Source organism: Apis cerana, linkage group LG15, assembly GCF_029169275.1.
Source record: "Apis cerana isolate GH-2021 linkage group LG15, AcerK_1.0, whole genome shotgun sequence".
Classification (NCBI taxonomy): Eukaryota; Metazoa; Arthropoda; class Insecta; order Hymenoptera; family Apidae; genus Apis; species Apis cerana.
In genome coordinates this window covers 803,885-824,667 of record NC_083866.1, presented here as the reverse complement: position 1 = coordinate 824,667, position 20,783 = coordinate 803,885, and the positions used below count along the sequence as shown (strand labels likewise).

At 20.6% G+C, this 20,783-nt stretch overlaps 1 protein-coding gene across 6 annotated transcripts in view; it reads left to right on the top strand.

Moving 5' to 3' along the window:
• Positions 1-20,783, top strand: part of LOC107996040 (ras-related and estrogen-regulated growth inhibitor-like) — a 233,704-nt gene that overhangs the window by 132,420 nt on the left and 80,501 nt on the right. For 3 of the 6 annotated variants that reach the window (XM_062085332.1, XM_062085330.1, XM_062085331.1), the window contains one exon: positions 4,584-5,632. In XM_062085332.1, coding sequence (XP_061941316.1) covers positions 4,584-4,842 — 259 coding nt within the window. In that variant the 3' untranslated portion in view covers positions 4,843-5,632. Of the gene's footprint in view, positions 1-4,583; positions 5,633-6,839; positions 7,704-20,783 lie in introns of those variants that run through there. The other 3 variants (XR_009832780.1, XR_009832781.1, XR_009832779.1) reach the window with 2 other exon arrangements.

The window sequence follows — 20,783 nt, the reverse complement described above, 5'->3', positions numbered from 1 at the left end:
TAGATAAAGAAAGAAAAAAATTTTGCTTCCGAGAGAGCGCGGAAAATAACACAGACAAACTCTCGAATCTAATACTGTACTTCGTAAAGCGGATCGCCTCATATAAAATAAAAGGGGACAAATTAACGACCGTGAAACGTGGGCTCCTGCTCTTTCCCTTGTGCATGCATTAGATGTATGCATGATCCTCCCACGTGCCACCATCTCTGTCTTTTTTTCTTTTACTCGCAATTTTTCATCTTTCTCGTTTCCTGTTCGACGCTTCGAGAATATCATGTTCCTGCGAATTTAATTGCCTCCATAAATATCGCGGGGCTTCTATGGCCGAACAACGTTGAAATACAGACGAACGATGGAGGTCCTAATTCCCCTTCTCTTTTGAATCTTCACGATGAGGATCCATGAAAGAAAAAAAAGTAGATTATTGTAAGCGATAGATAGTAGTGATCTTGAGAATGCTACATTTTGATTGGGAATATTTTATGAGGATTTCAGGCAGTCAAGAGGTAAGATCATAGATAAATTTTTGGTGAATATATAATATAGCGATAGGGTTTATTAAATATCTATATATATTTTTTTAAAAGAATTTATGAAAAAATATTTTGCATAGATGATAAAATCATTTTTAGAATTTTTACTTCAAGTATTTTTATTTAAATATAGAAATTTTATCTTTGAAATTATTATTTTAATTTGTGATTTGTAATAAAAAAACTTTATATATATGTTTTATAGAAATAAAAATTAAATAATAATAATAAATTAATTAATTAAAAAATAAAAAATAAGAGAGAATTTTTTTAAATATATTTTTATGCATATATCTATTAAGTAAATAAAATTGAAATTATTTTGAAAATTGTAAATTATTTTTGAAAAAAAATGAACTCGGAAGAAATCTTTAAAATAATAAAACAATTATCAATTATTTAATTAATAATGAACATTAAGATATAAGATATAATAATTTATTAATATATAAATAGGTATATAAATAAGTATATAATAGAACATTGAAAAATATTTAAATATATATTTTATCTGTCTATATTATATGCATGATATAATATTGCATGATATAATATTCAAAATATGAATAAAAATTTATTTTATATTAAAAAATGAAAGAATATACAAAGAAACTTTGAACAAAAAAGTTGTTTGTCTTTTTAAAAAGAGAAGAATTTTTATCAAATTATAATCTGTATATTAATATCTATAGAAATTAATTAATTAAAATTTAGAACTTTGCAACAAAAACGGAATAGTTTCATTTAAAACAATTTTAGAAGAATTAAAAAGAAAAATTTCCAAATTTTTTCTAAAAGTTTATAAAATTATTGCTTTTATTTAACATTAATAAAAAAACAATAATTGAAAAAATATATTTTTTACAATAATTAGTAATCTTAATTTTTTACAAATTTTTGAAATTACTCCGATTTACTGTAAAATATCAAAAATAATGATAACAATAATGATTATTTCTATAAACAATAAACACTAAATTATATAAATTATTATTTATTAATAAGAATTCATTTTATTAATAAAAAAAATTTCTATAGAAGTAAAAAAGCATTTTTATTTTGTAAAATAATAAAAAATTTAATAAATCACTTATTATTTATTACATTGTTAATTACATCATATAATATAAAAATTTTTTTTATATTTTTATTACAAATTTTTTATAACAATTTTATCTATGTCAAATTTCTAAAGTAAACTTTAAAATAATTAAGATTATTAAAAACGAGTAAGTGCATGTAAAGTAAATAGATTATAACTATAAAAAAATATATAAATTTACATCAATCATACGTGTGAAAATATTTTATTGACTATGAAAATTTTTTTATCATTTTCGAATAATAAATTAAAATCGTTTCTGAACGAAAACCATGTACGAACCACTAAAAAATAATGAATACATTAATATATTATTTCTTTAAAGATAGATATTTATGATTCAAACTATATTTAATTATATTTTATTTCAAAGTATTCGAAAGTAAATTTGTAATGATTATAAATTAAACAAGTCTGGCGAAATTCCAACGATTCAAATTCTTTTTGTAAGTTTTATGATCGTTTGCTTTGCTTCCGTTTGTTTGAAACACGTTATTTGCCAAGAAATCGTGACCAGTCTATTCGTTTCGATTTCCGTTTCGCGGACCTTGACAACTTCCGTTCATCTGCGACAACCAGAATTTATGGACTTTGCGATTTTCCAAGAAATCGTTACTCCGTCGAAAATTTGTTTCCTTCTTATTTCTCCATATATAATGATTCTCATGTTTCGAAATTAAAATTATTTTAATTCTTTAAAAATTTCATGAAAAATATAATAAATGATTTCATTAAAATTTATCGATGATTCTAATAATAATAAAAATTTTTGATAGAGAAATTATTGAATAACATTTTGAAATACAGAAAAATGTCGCTAAAATTCGAAATTTTATTGTTCAAATAACTAATTAATAGAATATAGCATTTATATTCTGGAACACGTATTCAAATAACACGAATTCACTATGTCTAAAAACAATTAATTTATTTTTTGTAATGTTGATTTTTTTATACAATGTTTATTTTTTATAAAATAATTATGTAATACTAAATATCTATATATAATAATAAAAAACATCTTGAAAATAATTTATGTTCCAACTCATTCATGAAGCTATGATATGTAGTAATAAAATTAATTTATTAGAAAGTGTTCGCTGTTAACAAGTTTTATTATAAGACAAAAGCAAAGTTTATATATTAACTAAAGGTTTACGTTTATTACGTTCATTAAATTCACAATGTTACAAGAGTTACTTTGAAAGAGTTTTGAGGTTTAAACAATTTAAAATCAAAATAGAAATTGAAAAAGTTCTAAAAGTTAAAAAGATTCAAAAAGATTTGAAGTTGAAAGAGTTTTAAAGATTTTTTTTTTCAAAGTTCTGAAATTCAAAAAATTCTCCCAAAACACTCATATCCTCTAAAGCCATTCATACCCTCTCACGAAATTGCGGTCTTCGATGAAATACACAAGCGATCGATAACATTGTAAACCAGTCTGATTGAGCGACACTCCCAATCTTAAGGAAAATTTCTAGAATGAGATTGTGGGACTATGCTACCCATAGAATTCGTTGTTTGCTGAAAAAATTGAAAAATATTTACAATAATTATTCTCAAGGATGATTGCCGTTATGTCATGTTAAAACTAACATGACTAGAAAAGTCAAGTTCTTCAAAGATTGAGATTCCAGCCACGCCAAATTGTTTTTAATAAATATATAAATCGAACGATGTTCAAATTCTTCTCTTAAACGATTGTTGCTTGCAGCATCAGCATGTACTATCTTTTCAATGTTTGAATAGTTTAATCTTTAATAAGTTCATATTGACAAGAGAAATATTGACAAATTTGATTTTTTTGGATGATCATTTAAAACTATTGATTCAAATTTATTTGGATTTATCTTTTAATTATTTTGGATAATTAACATTTGAATATATTATATTTTGAAGATTTTTTAAATTATATATTTGTATATTATATATTTTTACAATATCACAATTAAATAAACATTAGTAAATTTTATTGCTATATATAGTAAGAATAAAGATTAAAATTAATAATGAAACAATATAATATAAAATAGAAATAATATAAAAATTAGCTAACAGAAATTTTTTTGAGTAATATTTATGAATATTATTAATTTTTAAAGTTTGATATATTGTATTTATAGATATTTGTACAATTATTTATAATATATAATTTGATTTTTATATAATTTATCAAAAAACATTTTATATATGTATATATTTTAAAAAAGATATTGAAATATAAATTCTTAAACAATCTTCATTTCTTAATATTTTTAAATTGTAAAATTAAAATATTAGATAAAAAAATATAAGAAAAAGCAAGATAGTAAAATAATATATACTTTATAAAATGTCACATATATAACAGTTATATAATTGAAAAATTGCGATTTTAGGAAGAATGATTTTTAGAAAAATTTAATGATTTAAATTACATAAGAATCTCATCAAAAAGCTAAATTGAAAGTTCAAAATTGAGAACTCATTTACAGCTACTAATAATTCTATTAGTAAAAAATATAAGTAATAATAGTTTTTTTTATATTAATAATTTAAAAACTATAAATTAAAATTATATTATTTCTTAAGTTCCGTAAGTTATATTGATATTTTGATAATAAATTCCTATTAAGGAAGACAATAAAATTATACTTTAAAACTAGATTAATTGAATTTTAAAAAAATTCAGTAATATATTATATGTATATATTATTATATTATATATTATTTTTTTTCTTTTTCTTCTCTCTTTTTCAAAGAATTTATTTCTCTGATTTTTTTTATATAATTTAAATAATTGAAAATATATTCATATTAAATAAAAATCTTCATTATATGAATTTTGCATTTTTTACTCTATTGATGGCGAAAAAAAGACTTATCTGATAAATACAGAAATAAAAAAATAATAAAATTCTAAAATTCATCAATAGAATTAATCAAATGCATCAATTATTCTGTTCCAGAGAGGTGTGCGTGGACGAAGGCCAGCAATTGTCCTTGGCTCATGGATGTCAATTTTACGAGGTTAGTGCGGCGGAAAGTCCTGCGGGAGCAGCACTGGCATTCCAAGCGCTGCTCCGTGAGGCAAGATCGGTTCAATTGCTCCGAGCACTTCCTATCCGTCGAAAATTGGGCGTCCATTCGGTTTCGAGGGTACTCGGCACGATCTTTGGCAAGAATACGACGAAAGACCGCAAAAAGAGGCCCTCGTTAAGCATATGACGCCTTCTCTGCGCCCTCCTTCTCGGAGGTCGTGACGAACCTGACAGAAGGACCGATGTGATCGTTCTTACCAGCAACGTCTATTCGAATCATTGACGAGGACATGGAAAACGATCATCTGATCAACGTGGATCAACAGTCGCCTTTTGATATTTTCTGAAAAAAAAGTTCCTGGCGTTTTGATTCAGTTTCAAGACTGATATAGAGAAATATTGGGACGTTATCTGGCGGACAGGTAAATAGAAGGATCTATATCATAATTGAAAAAAAGTTTTGTATGTAGAGGATAAAAAGTATCTTTTTGCTACAAACGAATGCCATTATTATAATAAAGAAGTAATATTTGATGAATATATGTACTTATTATAGTCAATGTATGCATTTGAATAAAATTTTAAATCTTAAAATTTTATTTAATTATATTGTTCATATGAGAAGTATAAATGTTTTTTATAATACATTAGTATAATATGTGTTATATTTTAATTTAAATGGTCAGGGTTAATGTCTGACTTTATTGTCTCTTTATTTAGAGAGAATATATTAATAGGACCAAACAATATATGCATTTTAATTATATTAAAGAACTCGATTTTTATTTTTAATTAAATATGTCGAATTAAATCGCATTATTTAATGAAAAAAAGAATATCTTATATCTCATATATAGAGATATATATCTCATATATATGAGATATATATCTCATAATGACTCTGATCATTTTGATTAAATTTCATTATTTAAAAATTTATAATAAAACTGTGTTTATACAAACAAATTGAACAAAAATATTAAATAAAATTTTAATATCATAAGATAATATCTTATTATACAAATCTAAAAAAAATTCCTCTGAAACGAATAAAAATTTGATTGGTTAATTTTGATACAATTATAAACATATATATTTGTTAGTTTCATATCTATAAATAAGATTATATAGCTATGTGATAGTGAATAAAAAAAATACTATTTGTTTTATCTCTGTATCTATTTGTATCTCTGTATCTTCTTAGAAATTTAATTTTTAAATCCAGAATATAGAATTTAATTTAAACATAATCATAAAACACAAATACATAAATCTATTTAACTTCAGTTTTCTGAACATCAATTTCTATTGAAACTAATAAAAATAAATGAAGAAAATAGCTAATGAATTTATATTTTAAATTATGAATATAGTTAATTAAAAATGAAAACTCTCGAAAAATTTTTGCTTAATCATTGAAGTTGTTCTTAAATGAATTGATGAAATTTGAATGAGATTTCATTTTTACTGAGTTATTTAATGGAGCAAAATAAAAAAATCAAAATTATATAATTATTTTTTAATAATGAAACAACTATATTTTAATATCTACCAGATTATATAACAAATAATTTTTATAAAATTAATTTTTTGAAATTATTGATTACAAATTCTATTTTTTGAAACATCGTTTTTATACATTTTTTTTTATTTTCTAATATTATTATAATAATATTAGTATATTTTTTATTTAATTCTATACTATAATATTTTAAAAAGAAATATATAAAATGACATATAAATAAATAAATTATAAATATTTGTACATATAAATAAATTAGAAATGATAATTTTTTTTATTTATTCCAAATTTTCAAATATTCAATAATTCAAAATTTTTATTCAAAATTATTTTTACACGATAAAAATGATAAAAGAAATATTTGCTGAAAACAAAAATTATATTATTGAATTAAAATTTATAAAATCAGTGAGAATAATATCTAATCGATTTGTAATATTTAAAAAAAATTTGTTATTTAAGTTTAGATTAATTTTTAATAATTTAAAAATTTCTATAAAAGACAATTTTTGTTCATATTAAAAATTACGAAAAACTGAAAAAACAATCTTATCCCTATATTATCTAACCCAAATTGTTTAAAAAATAAACAAAGTTTTACTACATCTACCAAATGAATACATACATTGACTATTAAATATACATTATATTTGAATGAATAGATCTACCACAACATCATAATTTTCTTGACTGTTCGTCATTGGGTGAAGAGAGGGAGAGGGTGCAGTAAACGCGTATCTAGCGAACACCAGCTCCGTTTCACGCAATTTATAAGAATATTTCGGGAGTTCGATCGGAAAACGAGAGAATTATCTGGAGAGTATTTGTCTAGCGTTTCACTCGAAATTCTCAGGACATTTTTATTTAATATCCGTGAAGGAAAAAATATCCATGAGAAAGTCATATGAAAGACTGTCGTGAACGTGAAAAAAACGACAAATGACTTTATAAAATCGGGTCAAGAACCGAGTTATTTTGTCTCTGTTATATTTCATGTTCTTATTCTTCCTTTTTTTCTTTTTTTCTATTTTTTTCACTCTTTTACTTTTTCTATATCTTTTTGGTTCTTAGAGTGATTAAATCAAGTATCTTCTTCGAGGAATAAAGCCTCGAGGTATCAGTATTTTCGCAATTTTATCAGATCTCAACGGTTTGAGAATACCGTACTGCATGTGACTGTTGTTCCTGAACGTAGCTTTAACCTGAAGTCGAAATATGACTCTCATCAGGTGTTTTTTAGAATCAATAGTTCTTGAAATTTTTGTTAATTTTATTAAATATTTGGAAAAATATTTGTATTGGAATTGCTTTGATTTATTATTTTGATAATTAATTTATCATTCATTCATATATTGTTGAGAAAATAATTGAGAAAATAATTTAATTTTTTGATAAGAAATTACATATTAAATACAACTTTTATAAATATTTTGTTCGAAAAAAGAGAAGTTTTTTTCATGGAAACTAAATTTATATTTTTATATTCTTAAATCGAAATTTTGTTTGTTGTTTTCTTGTTTTTGTTTTACAGAATTTCATCACAAATATATATGTATATATATTATTTTTTTCTTATTTTTAAATTTAGTTCTGTTTTTTCATTTATATATACTTTAAAATAAAGTATATATATATATATATATATATATATATATATATATATATATATATATTATATATATATATAAATAATTTTCATAAATTTATAAATATTTTTTATTTTAAATTTTTTATTTTTTCTCAAATTATGTAATATTTATATTAATTTTTTTTTATATGTATTTAATATAAATTTATATTATAAAATTTATAAAAAAATATAAAATGCAAATCATTATATTATATTATAATATTAAATAATTTGAAAAAAATAAAAAATTATAATAAATAATATTTATAAATTTATATTTTATAAAATAAATTAAAATTACATTTTATGCTAAATATAGAATAAAAATAGTCGTGTTTTGTGCCAATTTCTATCGCGCACGTTTTTTAAATAAAGATGCTTGAAATTTAATCGTTTAATCTTTAATTAATTCTGTTTAATCAAAATAAAAAATTATATTTTCAAATTTAATAAACAATATTAATATAACATAAAATCGATAATTACTAAAGATAAACCGCATATAATTTATTTTATTTTCCACCTATCATATGAAAAACATAATCATTAATGAAAATTGTAAAATGATGGATTAATGCCTTCGACTATAAAACAAGGTGTTTGCTTTAAATTATGATGAATTATTCAATTTCCATTTCAATTGTATAAAAGAAATTATGAAATTCTGACTTATTCATTGTTTCTGAATATTTAATTTTAGTAAATGCAGATGAAAATATTACTAAAAAATTTAATATTATTCAATATAATTTAATATAATTTAATTTTATTTTATTATTATATTATTATTTTATTATTATTTCATATAAAAATAAACATATTGAAGATTTCTGACTGCCTCATCCTTTTTACAACAATCTTTGTTTTCATATTTAATCTTCATCATAATTGTCTTAAACAAATTATGGAAATATATAAATAAATTTATTATTTAATGTATGAAGAATATTTTAATTTAATATTCAAAATGGAATTTTTTAAATTTTTCGAAAATTTATATTTTGATCTCAATTGCTTTGATTTTTTAAACAGATTTTTAAACAGAAATTTTTTTAATATTAATTTTTCGTACGAAAGAAAATATCTTAAAATCAATTTCTGACTACCTCATCCTTTTTATAACAATCTTTGTTTTCATATTTAATCTTCATCATTAAATATCTCGTCCAATGTAAATTTATTTTATACAATTAATTAATAAGTCATTTAACAATTTTCCAAATATCATATCTGATAATTTTTTTCCGTTGCCATGATTTCATTTTGTATCTACGACGGATGTCATCAATTTTGAATTGATATAGTTTTAGTTTTTTCATAGGTAATTTTTTTTCCTAGTCCAAGTTTTATAAACCTCCCTGAAACTTTTTGTAAAGCTTCTTTAGATTATTAGTAATCGTTGTTATCAGATTAATTATTAGTCATTTCGTTTGATTCTGACATTCTGATAGAAAGACTATAATTTGATTTTGATCTTAATATTATTGCTATATTGCGAAAATTCCCATTGATTTCGATTTTCTTCTCATTCATATTCATTCATAAATATTCATTGTTAATAATTCTTTTGAACAATCAAATAAAAAAATTTTTTTTTGATTTGCTTTTCTTTAGAATTTTTTTGCAACCAATGCAATAAAAACATTTTGCATTCGAATTCTTTAAGATAAATCAATATATTCTCTTATATAAACGAATAAATAGAAAATCTACATATCTGAATTACAAATTTTATAATCTAATATTAAATAAATATTATAATCATATAATCTCATGATAGTATTGATGTTACATTGATTGTTGAGTTTTATTTCAATTTTTGTTTTATATCGTTTGAGTTGAAGCAAGAATATATTATACGGATTTTTTCTTGCATCAGTTTTCTGTATATTTTAATCCTTTTTGAATAAGTTCAATCTGTTTTAATTAATAATTTATTGCAATCTTGAATGTCAAAGTCTTGTTACAATCATTTTTTCGTATTTTCGTATTTTAAATCTCGACACACAAGCATGTAAATCATTATATTATTCGTTCAATATATTTCAATTCAGTTCAAGCAAAAGTATTTTTCTGCAATGTTTATACTATCAATTCTGTTTGACAATAGAAAGTGACAAATAGAAGATATCTTATAAATGTAAAATGTTAAAATAGAATTGTCATTTGAAAACGTTATTATGATATCCTATGAGATATTAAATATAAAAAAATATAAGATTTCAAAAAAATTATATTTTTAAATCTAAGATAAATTGCTGGATTGAATTACAATAATATGATAACTATTTTTTAATCTTAAATATTAAATTAAAAATAATTTTAATTAAATTTAAAAATTATTAATAATTAATATAAAATACTTCTATTTTATATTTAATAATTTTTTAATATTTGTACAATAATTAAAATAAAAATGTGCAACATAGATTAGATTTTGATCGATGTCTGGAGTGAAAGCAGAGATTTCTTTTAAATATATTTCTTTTTTTCAAATATGATTCAGACACATATTGCTTTAATTAAAATATTCTTCATATTTTCATTGTCAATTGCTTAAATTTAAAGTATCTGAACTTATGTAAACTTTGTACAAAATGTTAATACATTTGAAATATCTTTGATTCAAAAGTAGATTGATTCAAAATAAACATAAAGTTGATTAAAAAAAAATGTCTGTTGATGTTTATTTATTAAGTTATAAATATTGAAATTTATATTGAAAGAGATAAGATAATATGACAAAGATAAATATTTTATTTTTTTGTATCTACATTTCATTTAATTATTTAATTGCCTATTGTAATCTTATATTATTTATCATTTATAATTTAATAAATCAGCCTTAATTGGTATTTTTATGTTTATTATAGTCTCTAGAATTTGGTCTAATAATGGTCTAATAAAATATTATATAAAATTTTATATATATATCTATATTCAATAATATAAAAATATTTTATTTGAAACAAATTGAAATCGTGCTTAAACAGTTATATAAATTGATTTTTATTGATGTTAACTTTTTTGAATTTTTCCATAAAAATTCTTTTAAATCTATTTATCTTAATTTTTAAAAATGTTCAAATATTTTTTAATATTCAATTATCAAATCAAAATTCTTTTAAATATTGAGATTAGAATTTTCCTTAATTTTTTTAAATTAAATTTTCTAGTATTTTCTAAAATTTTTGAAATATTTCAATATCTGCATTTAATTTTTTTATTATTTAATTATTTATTATTAAATATTTTGAACGTCATTCTATTTTTATCAAACAATTTTCACTTATTTAAAACCGATTTTATAAAGAATTTGGAAATAATAAATAAATTGAGATTCCTAACTTTTGAAACTTGATATATCCCTGATGAGAGTATTTCACATTTCATGCGTGAATATTGTTCGCATTCATATCATCATCAAAATCGCGAGAAACTTCGATTCGATTTTCGATGCGCGTATTATCACCATAGAATCGGAAACAATTCGCAAATGAAACCCAATAGTCTTTCAAATAATCTTTCAAATTTCACAATCTCCGTCGAGTGAAGCATATTCATTCGTGTGGATAGCGCTGCAATATACTCAGTTCTATCGTGCTCTGTCTTCTATCGAATAGAAGAGTGTGTCATATTTTAGACGATTGAGACACGTGAATTTTTGTAGAGTGAAACAATCGAGGAACAAGAAAAAGTAAATTTAAAAATAAAAATGAATTATTATTTTATGAGCATTTATAAATTATAAAGTTTTAGATGATTACAAAATGTTTAAATCATATCTCTGACAATGATTGATTTTATTATAAGCAATGAAAAATTTTCCAACATCGAAAACTTTTTGCTATTTTTTTAATTTGAAAATCTTAAAATTAAAATAAATAATAACTATTATAAATAATTGAATTTATATAAAGATTTTAGATTATAATTTATATGGAGGAAAGATAAAATATAAAATTTTAATTTTTTCTATATCAAAAAAATGATTATTTATTATTAGATTATTATAAAATTTGGAGAATTTCAGAAATTAAAATGTATTAAAATTTTAACTCTTAATAAAGAAAAAAAGAAAATATACATTTTTGATTTTAAGATTTTCAAAATCTTGGAAAGCTTCGGATTCAAATTTCGATTAATTTTTAATTTTAAATCCATTATTACAAATGAAATGAAGCAATAAATAATTAATATATTAAATATAAAAATCATGATCAAAATATCAAAATTCATTAAACACGCATATTCTCATTAAATAATTATCATTATGTACTTTAAAAAAAGAAAAAAATAAGTAAATAAAAATAAGTAAATAAAAATTTTATTTATCTACTTTCATGATTCTTCTTGTTTTCGATTGTAGGTAAAGGCAAGAATATAATATTAAATCGAAATAAAACGCGAGTCTCCGTTCTCGAGATCGAACTTCCGGCTTCTGAATAATCAATTCGACAATCTTAATGTTCCTACTGAAAGTAGCCTAAGTGTATATAGCGCACATATATTCGCCGAGTATAAAATTCTCAAAAATATTCGATCGATTCATGAATTCGCAAGGTGGAATATAATATATTATATATGAATTGTTACGAATGTCTATGTTTAGCTACATATTAAACTCATAAGAAAACATATCAACAAACTAACCGATTTTATATGAAAAATATGATTTGTAATTATTATGCCTTTTAACGTTATTTTCAGAATTTTTTAATTAAAACAAACATTTTTTCTATTTCATTCTACTTTTCAATGTATTCAAAGTATAATTAAATTTTTTTATTAATAATTATATTTTTGCAAATAAATATTAAAATAAATTTCTAATTAATTCATTTAAAAATATTGAAAATGAAAAAATATTTAGAGGCCAATTATTGCGTGTTTTAGAAGATGAGAAATCATTATATTGATTATTATGTTTTCGTACCGAATATTGTACCAAATATTGTGTTTGATATATTGATTGTTTTGAGTTATTTATATTTTATTAAATGATTTTTCGTAATGACCAAAAAATGTTAACTAATTATTGTGTGACATAATAATTGGGAACAAATTTAAAATTTGTTTTAGCTATTCAAATTTTTTTTAGAGCACAATAATCGATACAAATATTTTAAATCAAAAAAATAATCAAATCATATAATGGTGTTCAAATAACTGTTTCTTGATCATCGATTTTCTCAGAAAATAATAAATTCCAAGAATTATTGGCGATTTTTTTTTAATTTCATTTGTTTCATTGAGAAATAAGAAAAACATTTTTTATGATAAGATAGAAAGATATATATCTTTCTAAATATAGGTAATTCGAAAATTGGAATTTTTACCAATTTCAAATGGTAAAAACAACTAAACACTATTAAATTAATTTTATCATTATTATTTTTGAAAAAAGTAAAATTAGAGAATCTAAAGCATATTTTTTAGAATATCTAGTGCAGAAATAGGATAAAAATTTTGTAAAAATTAGTCATTCTATTTTATAGCATAGAGCATCTAGCATAAGAAATATATAATAGAAATAAAAAAATTTCACAATTAATGACGATTTAAATAGATAATTGGTATTCTCATTGCGAATTCACGTTATTGTTCGTTTTCATTCGGCGACGAAACAACGCCATAGGTTGGAGCATTTTTTTTGTAAAAAAGAAAAACAAGAAAAAAATAATCGTTTTTTTCTATGATTATAGTAAACATGTAACTTAAGTCGAGTTTTTAAGATTCTTTAAATATAAGTCATGTTGTATGCATAGTTTCAGTGCCTTTTTGTATTGTCTCTAATGTTGGATGTACGAGAATTTATTTGGTCTCACGAATCTATCTTTTCTCAATTTCTTTCACGAATAAACTTCTATTGTCTATAAAATATCATAAATTTATATAATATACATTATATATTGTAATTATATTATCATAGCATATAATATATGCTATAAAAATTATAAAATGAAAACATGAAAAAATAACATGAAAAAATCTTTTTTTTAATCTTAATAAGCTAAAAAAAATTAAGCCTATATAATTATAGATATTTCTCTTTATATTATATAAACTGATTTGATCAATTTCAATATTTAATAAATATATTTTAGTAATGAAAGAATTATGTTATAATGAAAAAAAGATATTAAAATAAAAAAAGAGAAAAGATTAATTCGCGAATCATATAATCAAGGGATGAAAGTATGTGCTTCCAGAGCGTGCCTAAAAATATCGATACATTCCAAAATGTGTGAAATCTAATGTGGTAAATATATAAAAACGAGCGTGAGTGTGTCATGCGATTTTCCGAATTCTGGCTGATATCGATCGCTGTATTTGAAGTGCTAGTCACTTGTTATCGTGAATTGAAAAAGAATAAAATTTTTTTGTTAATTTGAGAGAATTTGATTTTCCTACATATCAAATTTTCCTTCAACCATTTTTTTATTTTATTATATTTCTCTATATCAAAATATATTACATATAAATTATTATTTAATTTTATTTGTAATTAATCCATTTAAAAAATATTTAATAATTAAAGGTATTTCTTAAATTATTCTTTTTGTATATTTCTTAAATTTTTTTTACATTAAAATTTATAAAGTTGATTATTTATAATTAAATTTATAATTAATTATTTTTTTATATTTATTATTTTTTTTCTAGATAGATTATTAAAAAATAAAAGAACTAGTAATCAAAACAAAATTTTTATTCACTGAACAATATAAATTTCTGATGATAAATTTTTATTAATTTAAATTTATTTTACTTATCTATTTCTAATTTTGTATAACAAATATTTTGAAATAAAATTATTGCAATTATATTTAAAAATAAAAAAAATTTTAGCTTGAAAATATGATAATTTAATTATATTCATGTTTCTTTTTTAATTTTTAAAAAATTGATTGTTTTATAATTGAATTTATTAAATATAAGATATTAATGGAATTATAATTTTTATTTATATATAGTTTATATTTTTTATCTAATATATTTCATGTTTTTTAAAATTATTTAAAATTGTAAATATTTGATTATATATTTGATTTACAATTGTAAAAATTATAAAAATTGTCCATTTTTGGATTTAAATTTGAATCATTTTAAATATATCGTATATATTATAAATTTAATAAATTTACTAAAAAAATTATTATTTATTATTTTTTGATCTGATTTTTATATATTTCATATATTCTTCAAATGATAAATTTTAAGTATATTTCAATAGATCAATATTCTTAATCTTTTTTTTTTCGTATAGTATATATTTATTAATATAATTATAAAGAATTCGGAACATTTCTATATTTTTCATGGATTATTATCTTTTGATTTTTTTCCTTTGGATCTCTTTATTTAATTATTTTTTTTTATATATAATATTTCATATTCATTTAAAAAAAAAATTCAAAATATTTTTTTATTTTCATGTTTCCTTTGATCTCTGTTTTTGCAATTTAGTAGTTTTTTAATTTCTTATATATAGTAGTTCTTCATATTTTTCCTTTGTTTCAAATTATAAAAAATTATAATGTTCTTCATTATTATATTTTCTTATTTTTTTAAATTATTTCATTCTTTTTGTATTTTTTTCATTTCAAATTTATAATTATTTTTATCTTAAAGTTTGACAAATAGATTTTTTAAAATAAGTAAATAGAATTCAATTCTTATTTTTTTTATTTTTATTTTAATGCAAATAATTTTTTTTTAAATAGTATAAAAAAATTTTAATATTTTAAATACAGAATACTTTATATAATCTAAATAATAGAAAAAAAAATTAATAGATCATAGGTTAAATTTCATTATCTAATAGCAATGATATTTCTATAGGATATATTATTTAGGATGATATATTCTATATCCTGATCTAAATAATAAAAGAATAAAATTAATGAATTATAAATTACATTAGATTAAATTAAATTTCGATAGTTTACACAATCGAATCGGCAAATTAATTTTCGTTTGATTAAAAATCTCTAATTATTTACGATAAATATTATATATTATAGTAAATATTATATATTATTATATAATATTTATTATATATTATATTATGCTATATATTAAATATATAATAAATATTATATATTTAGAAATTTATATAATTTTTAATAAATAAATTTCTTATTTAAAAATCTTATTTTTTTATAATCTGCGACTAATTCGCAAATACAGTATAAAATTTGCAGTATAAAAATATTTTCATTATTCCACTATCTAATGGATCACCATTGTAAATATAGTAATTGATTCTTCCAATGGAACATATAAATATTATGAATGAGTACTGATGCAATATTTTTTCTTTATATATCAACGTGTTTTTGTAGTCTAAATGTAAAGATCAAAAAATTTATCTGATTTTATCTATCAAACAATTCTTATTTAATTTTATATATCAAATATTAGAATTAATTTTATTAAAAATAATGATTCTCAAACTCAGTCTACAAAGATGTTGTTGATTTTATCATTTTATATACATATGTTTGTCGTAAATAATAAAACATTCGGAAGAAATATATATCAAATATTTAAATAATAACATAATATTAATATAACATTGAAAAAAGTGGAATATTATCAATTATAAATTCAAATTTATTAAAATTTTTGTAAATATCTTGGAAAGTCGAGGAGATAACATATTAAAGTAGATAGCAAAAAGAGAATCATGACATTAATAATATATTTCAAAATTATTGAAATTAATGAGAAATATACTTTTAAATAATTACAAAAAACCAATTTACTTACTGTATTAAAAAGAAATATGATTATATACAAAAAATTAAATAAGAAAAAAAAATTATGTAAAATTTTATATAAGATTATCTTATATCTTATATCAAAATAAAATGATATATCTATGATCTTTATGATTAGAAATTATAATCACTGGAGGGTTAAATCTTCTTTTATTTTCTGTCAAGAGACCATATACATATTTTTTGCAGAATTCAAAAAAGGCACTTTCTCTTGGAATAGTAATTTGTGAAATATAGATCTATTAGTTTATTGAATATGACGTAGAGGCAAGTATTCTTTTTTTTTCTTCTGTTTGGTTTAATTTAAAATATCGCTGAAACAATGCCTCTTTTAGGAAGCTAATTTACGGTTGACTAAGTCGAACAAGAATTCTCTCTCTAAATAATGAATAATTATATCTTAGATTAGAAGAATCTTTTGTGTTTGGGGAAATTACTTTCTCTTTGGAGAAATGCAATTCATCTTTATCGATTATATATGTTTTTTAATTTTCAAAACAATGCTCTTTTAAGATAAATAGCTTGTCTAATAAATAATTTGTTACGATAGTTAATGTAAAATTTTATTATAACCTGGAATTTTGTTAAAAAAATTATAAATTATTATGTTAATAAATGAAAAATATAAAATTTTGAGAAAAATAATTGAAAATATTTATTTTATGATAATATTTAGATAAAAATTGTAAACTTTTATTTTAAATTTTCAATTTTCAATGAATATTAATTATTTTCAATAATTCTTTTATGATTAAAAAATATATTTATAATATAATATATAATATAATATATTTATAATATATTTATAATATATAATTAAAATAATTGTTAAGATTATCTATATTTTGTAAATAAATTTGAAAAAATGTTTATAAATGTGAAAATAAATTCTAATAATAATTAGTAATCTAAAATATTTAAATCTTTTAGAAATGTGAAATAAAATCTTAATAAAATATCTTGTAAATAAAATTTCAATTGTTTGAAATCAATAATTAGAATGATATAAATATTCTATTCATCATACTATCGATTCTTATATTGTAATCGTGATTCAAAATAATGACAATATCAATCAAATATCAATACCATTATCAAAATTAATGAATAATAATTAATATAATTATTATTTCGAATTTTCATTTATTAAAAAAAAATTTTTTAACTCTAAAATTTTAGTTCTTTCTTTGAAATTCAAAATTTATTTATTGTGGTTTTACCATGTCCAAGAAAAATATAAATTTGACAAAATACATACCATGTGAAAGAGATCTTTGAACTTCTAAAATTTAAAACTGTTGCATTATATTTTCATACTTTTGTATAAAAGTCTAAAACTATAATTTCATCAATCTTATAAAAACATTACTAAAAGTAGTATAAGTCACGGAAAATAAGTCTTTGTATAAAAAATAATTTAACAATTAGAATTTCACTGCATATCACAACGAAGACAATAACTACTTTTGAAAGATAGAATTTAACGTTTGATATCTAAATGTCAATATTAAAATTTACGTGAATTTTTTAAAATTTCTCAAATAGATACCATTAGAGACTAATTTATTCAAAATTGATGTTGATAAAACGAATGTTTACAAAAACATTTTTAATAGTCGTAAGTCAGGTATTGACTGATACATTATTGGTTATTATGGTATATGATATATTTCATCGGAAAATCGTTTCTTAGTGAACTTGGAAGGGATTTATGAGGAAACTCACATTAAATACGAACTCACATTAAAAAATCAATCGGATCACTGGATATGATTAATAGATAGTTTTCTTGTAATAATATCATGCTGTAACCATCAGACACAATTATGTATCATGGAATTATGAAGAATTAATTAACAGTCTAATTAACAGTCTTAAAAAAATAATCTTCGTTGTGAAAATGTATATATATGATAAAAAATAGTTAGATAATTTTTTGTAATTATACATCGTCAGTTTCTAATCGTCGAATCAGCTCTCGTATAGACACGCATACAATATTTATAATAGAGTCGTTAAAAAAATACATCACAAGTTTCTAGACAAATATATATTTTGATCAAGGGAGTATTCGATACAAATATGTAATAAACATTCATATCGCGCACTATCGCGGGCGCGAATAGTTATAAATAATTAAAATTTTATATAAAATATTAGAATGAATGCGAATTATAGACAGCAATATGATAGAAATAGAGCTATTTTATTTTATCTACATATTACTTTATTTAATAAAGTTAAATTACTTATAATTTAATAAATAAGCTTCAATTGATATATACTAACTTTTATATATTAACTTTTATGTTTATTTTGGACTCTAAAATTAAATCTCTAAAGATGTCTGACGAATATATTAATATTTTATATATTTGAAATATTCATAATTATATTGTCATTATAATTAATTAAGAAAATCTGTAAAATTTTGTTTTTTGATCTTCTAGGAATTGATTTGTAACATATTATTGTTATTTCATTGATATTAAAATATCGTTGAATTGATATGTATATTTCTTCTTTATGCATAGCGAATTATTTTTTTCAATCGGAGCTAATTATAAATCAGATAATTACAATTTATCTCAGATAAATTGATTGAACATACATATTTTATTTTTGTGATGTTTAATTTTTACAACTGCACTAACAATAAATATCATATATTGACTTTATTAATATTTTGTATAGAAAAAATTTATTATCCGAATAAAAAAAACACAATTGAAAAAAAAAATCATTTATTGATAAGGAAAATTACTTGTAAGGAAATGATTGATAAGGAAATTATTGATAAAATTATTGATAAGGAAAATTGTTGCATAATAATATTACGTTACATATTGTTCGAATCATTCAAAAAATTATTCTTAACTTAGGCTTGAAAAATTTTTCTATTCATAATATATCTTCGAATATAATATCAATGAAACTTGTCAACTTGTCAACTTCAATATTTTCAAATTAAGTCATTTTTTTTATTATCTTTTTCAATTTACCAAAAAATTATAGAATAGAAGAAACATAGTAATTTAAAAAATTGATCACAAGTTATCTCTTATCTATTTATTGATATATTTCTGGAAAATCAATAAATTGATTTTGAATTAATTCAATATTCTTTGTGACAGAAAAATTTGGACGATTCTTCGCTTTGTATATTTATTAGAAATAATTCAGTTTAGTTAGATATCAATGTGGTCTTTGGATGATATTTTAACAATCATGACAATATTTTGATAGCCATAACAATCTCAATAGTAATCAATATCATTCTTAGAGAAAAATTATTGCAAACATTCTTCAGTTTCTTGGGAAACTTTGTGCGCATCTCTTGGTCTTAGTCTAAAAATTTTTTTGAGATTGAGGATGTTGCTCAATCAAGATGGTCCACAATGTTATCGTTTGTATATCTTAGAAAAAACGCATGATCTCTCAAGATCATGGACAAGAGCATGGACAGAGCATGGACAAGCTTTAGAAAATACGACCGTTTTGAGAGAATTTTTTGAATTTCAAAACTTTTAGAATCTTTTTAATTTTCAGAATTTTTTGAACTTTTGGAAGTTTTTTAATATCAGAATCCTTTCAAAGAACTCTTGTAAGCTTAAAATTTCTTACATCTTAAAATCTTCCAAACTTGTAACTTTGAATTTTAGAATATCGTGAATTTATAAATGCAAATCTTTTGATCGTTTTACAATAAAACTTGTTAAAAGCAAACTTTGTAATAAATTACTATATGCTATAGCTTTAGGAACTAATAATTTGTTAAATAAAATATTAATCTGAAATTGAATTTAACCTTTCTGCTTCAACGATGAATTTCAGGTACCATATGAGTTAATACCGTAACTCGAATATGATTCTCAGGCATTTGCTGCGATTCGAACGACAACAATATTTATTGATGTTTGATTTTTTTTGGAATTTCATTTCATAAATAGATTCTAAGATCTTTACTTATAATTTTATGAGATGTAGAATAATATATTGTTAAATGGCTAGATTTTTTATCTCAAATTAAACCATGATTAATTAACCATGATCGCAAGTCGGATGACATCTTCGGCATTAGTCTAAGTTTGATAGTCGTGGCAATAGAAATATTATTTTCAAAGTTTTTGAGTTTTGTAAACATAAAATATGCTAATGAAATTAGTTTAAGTGAAGATGAATTTGATTTT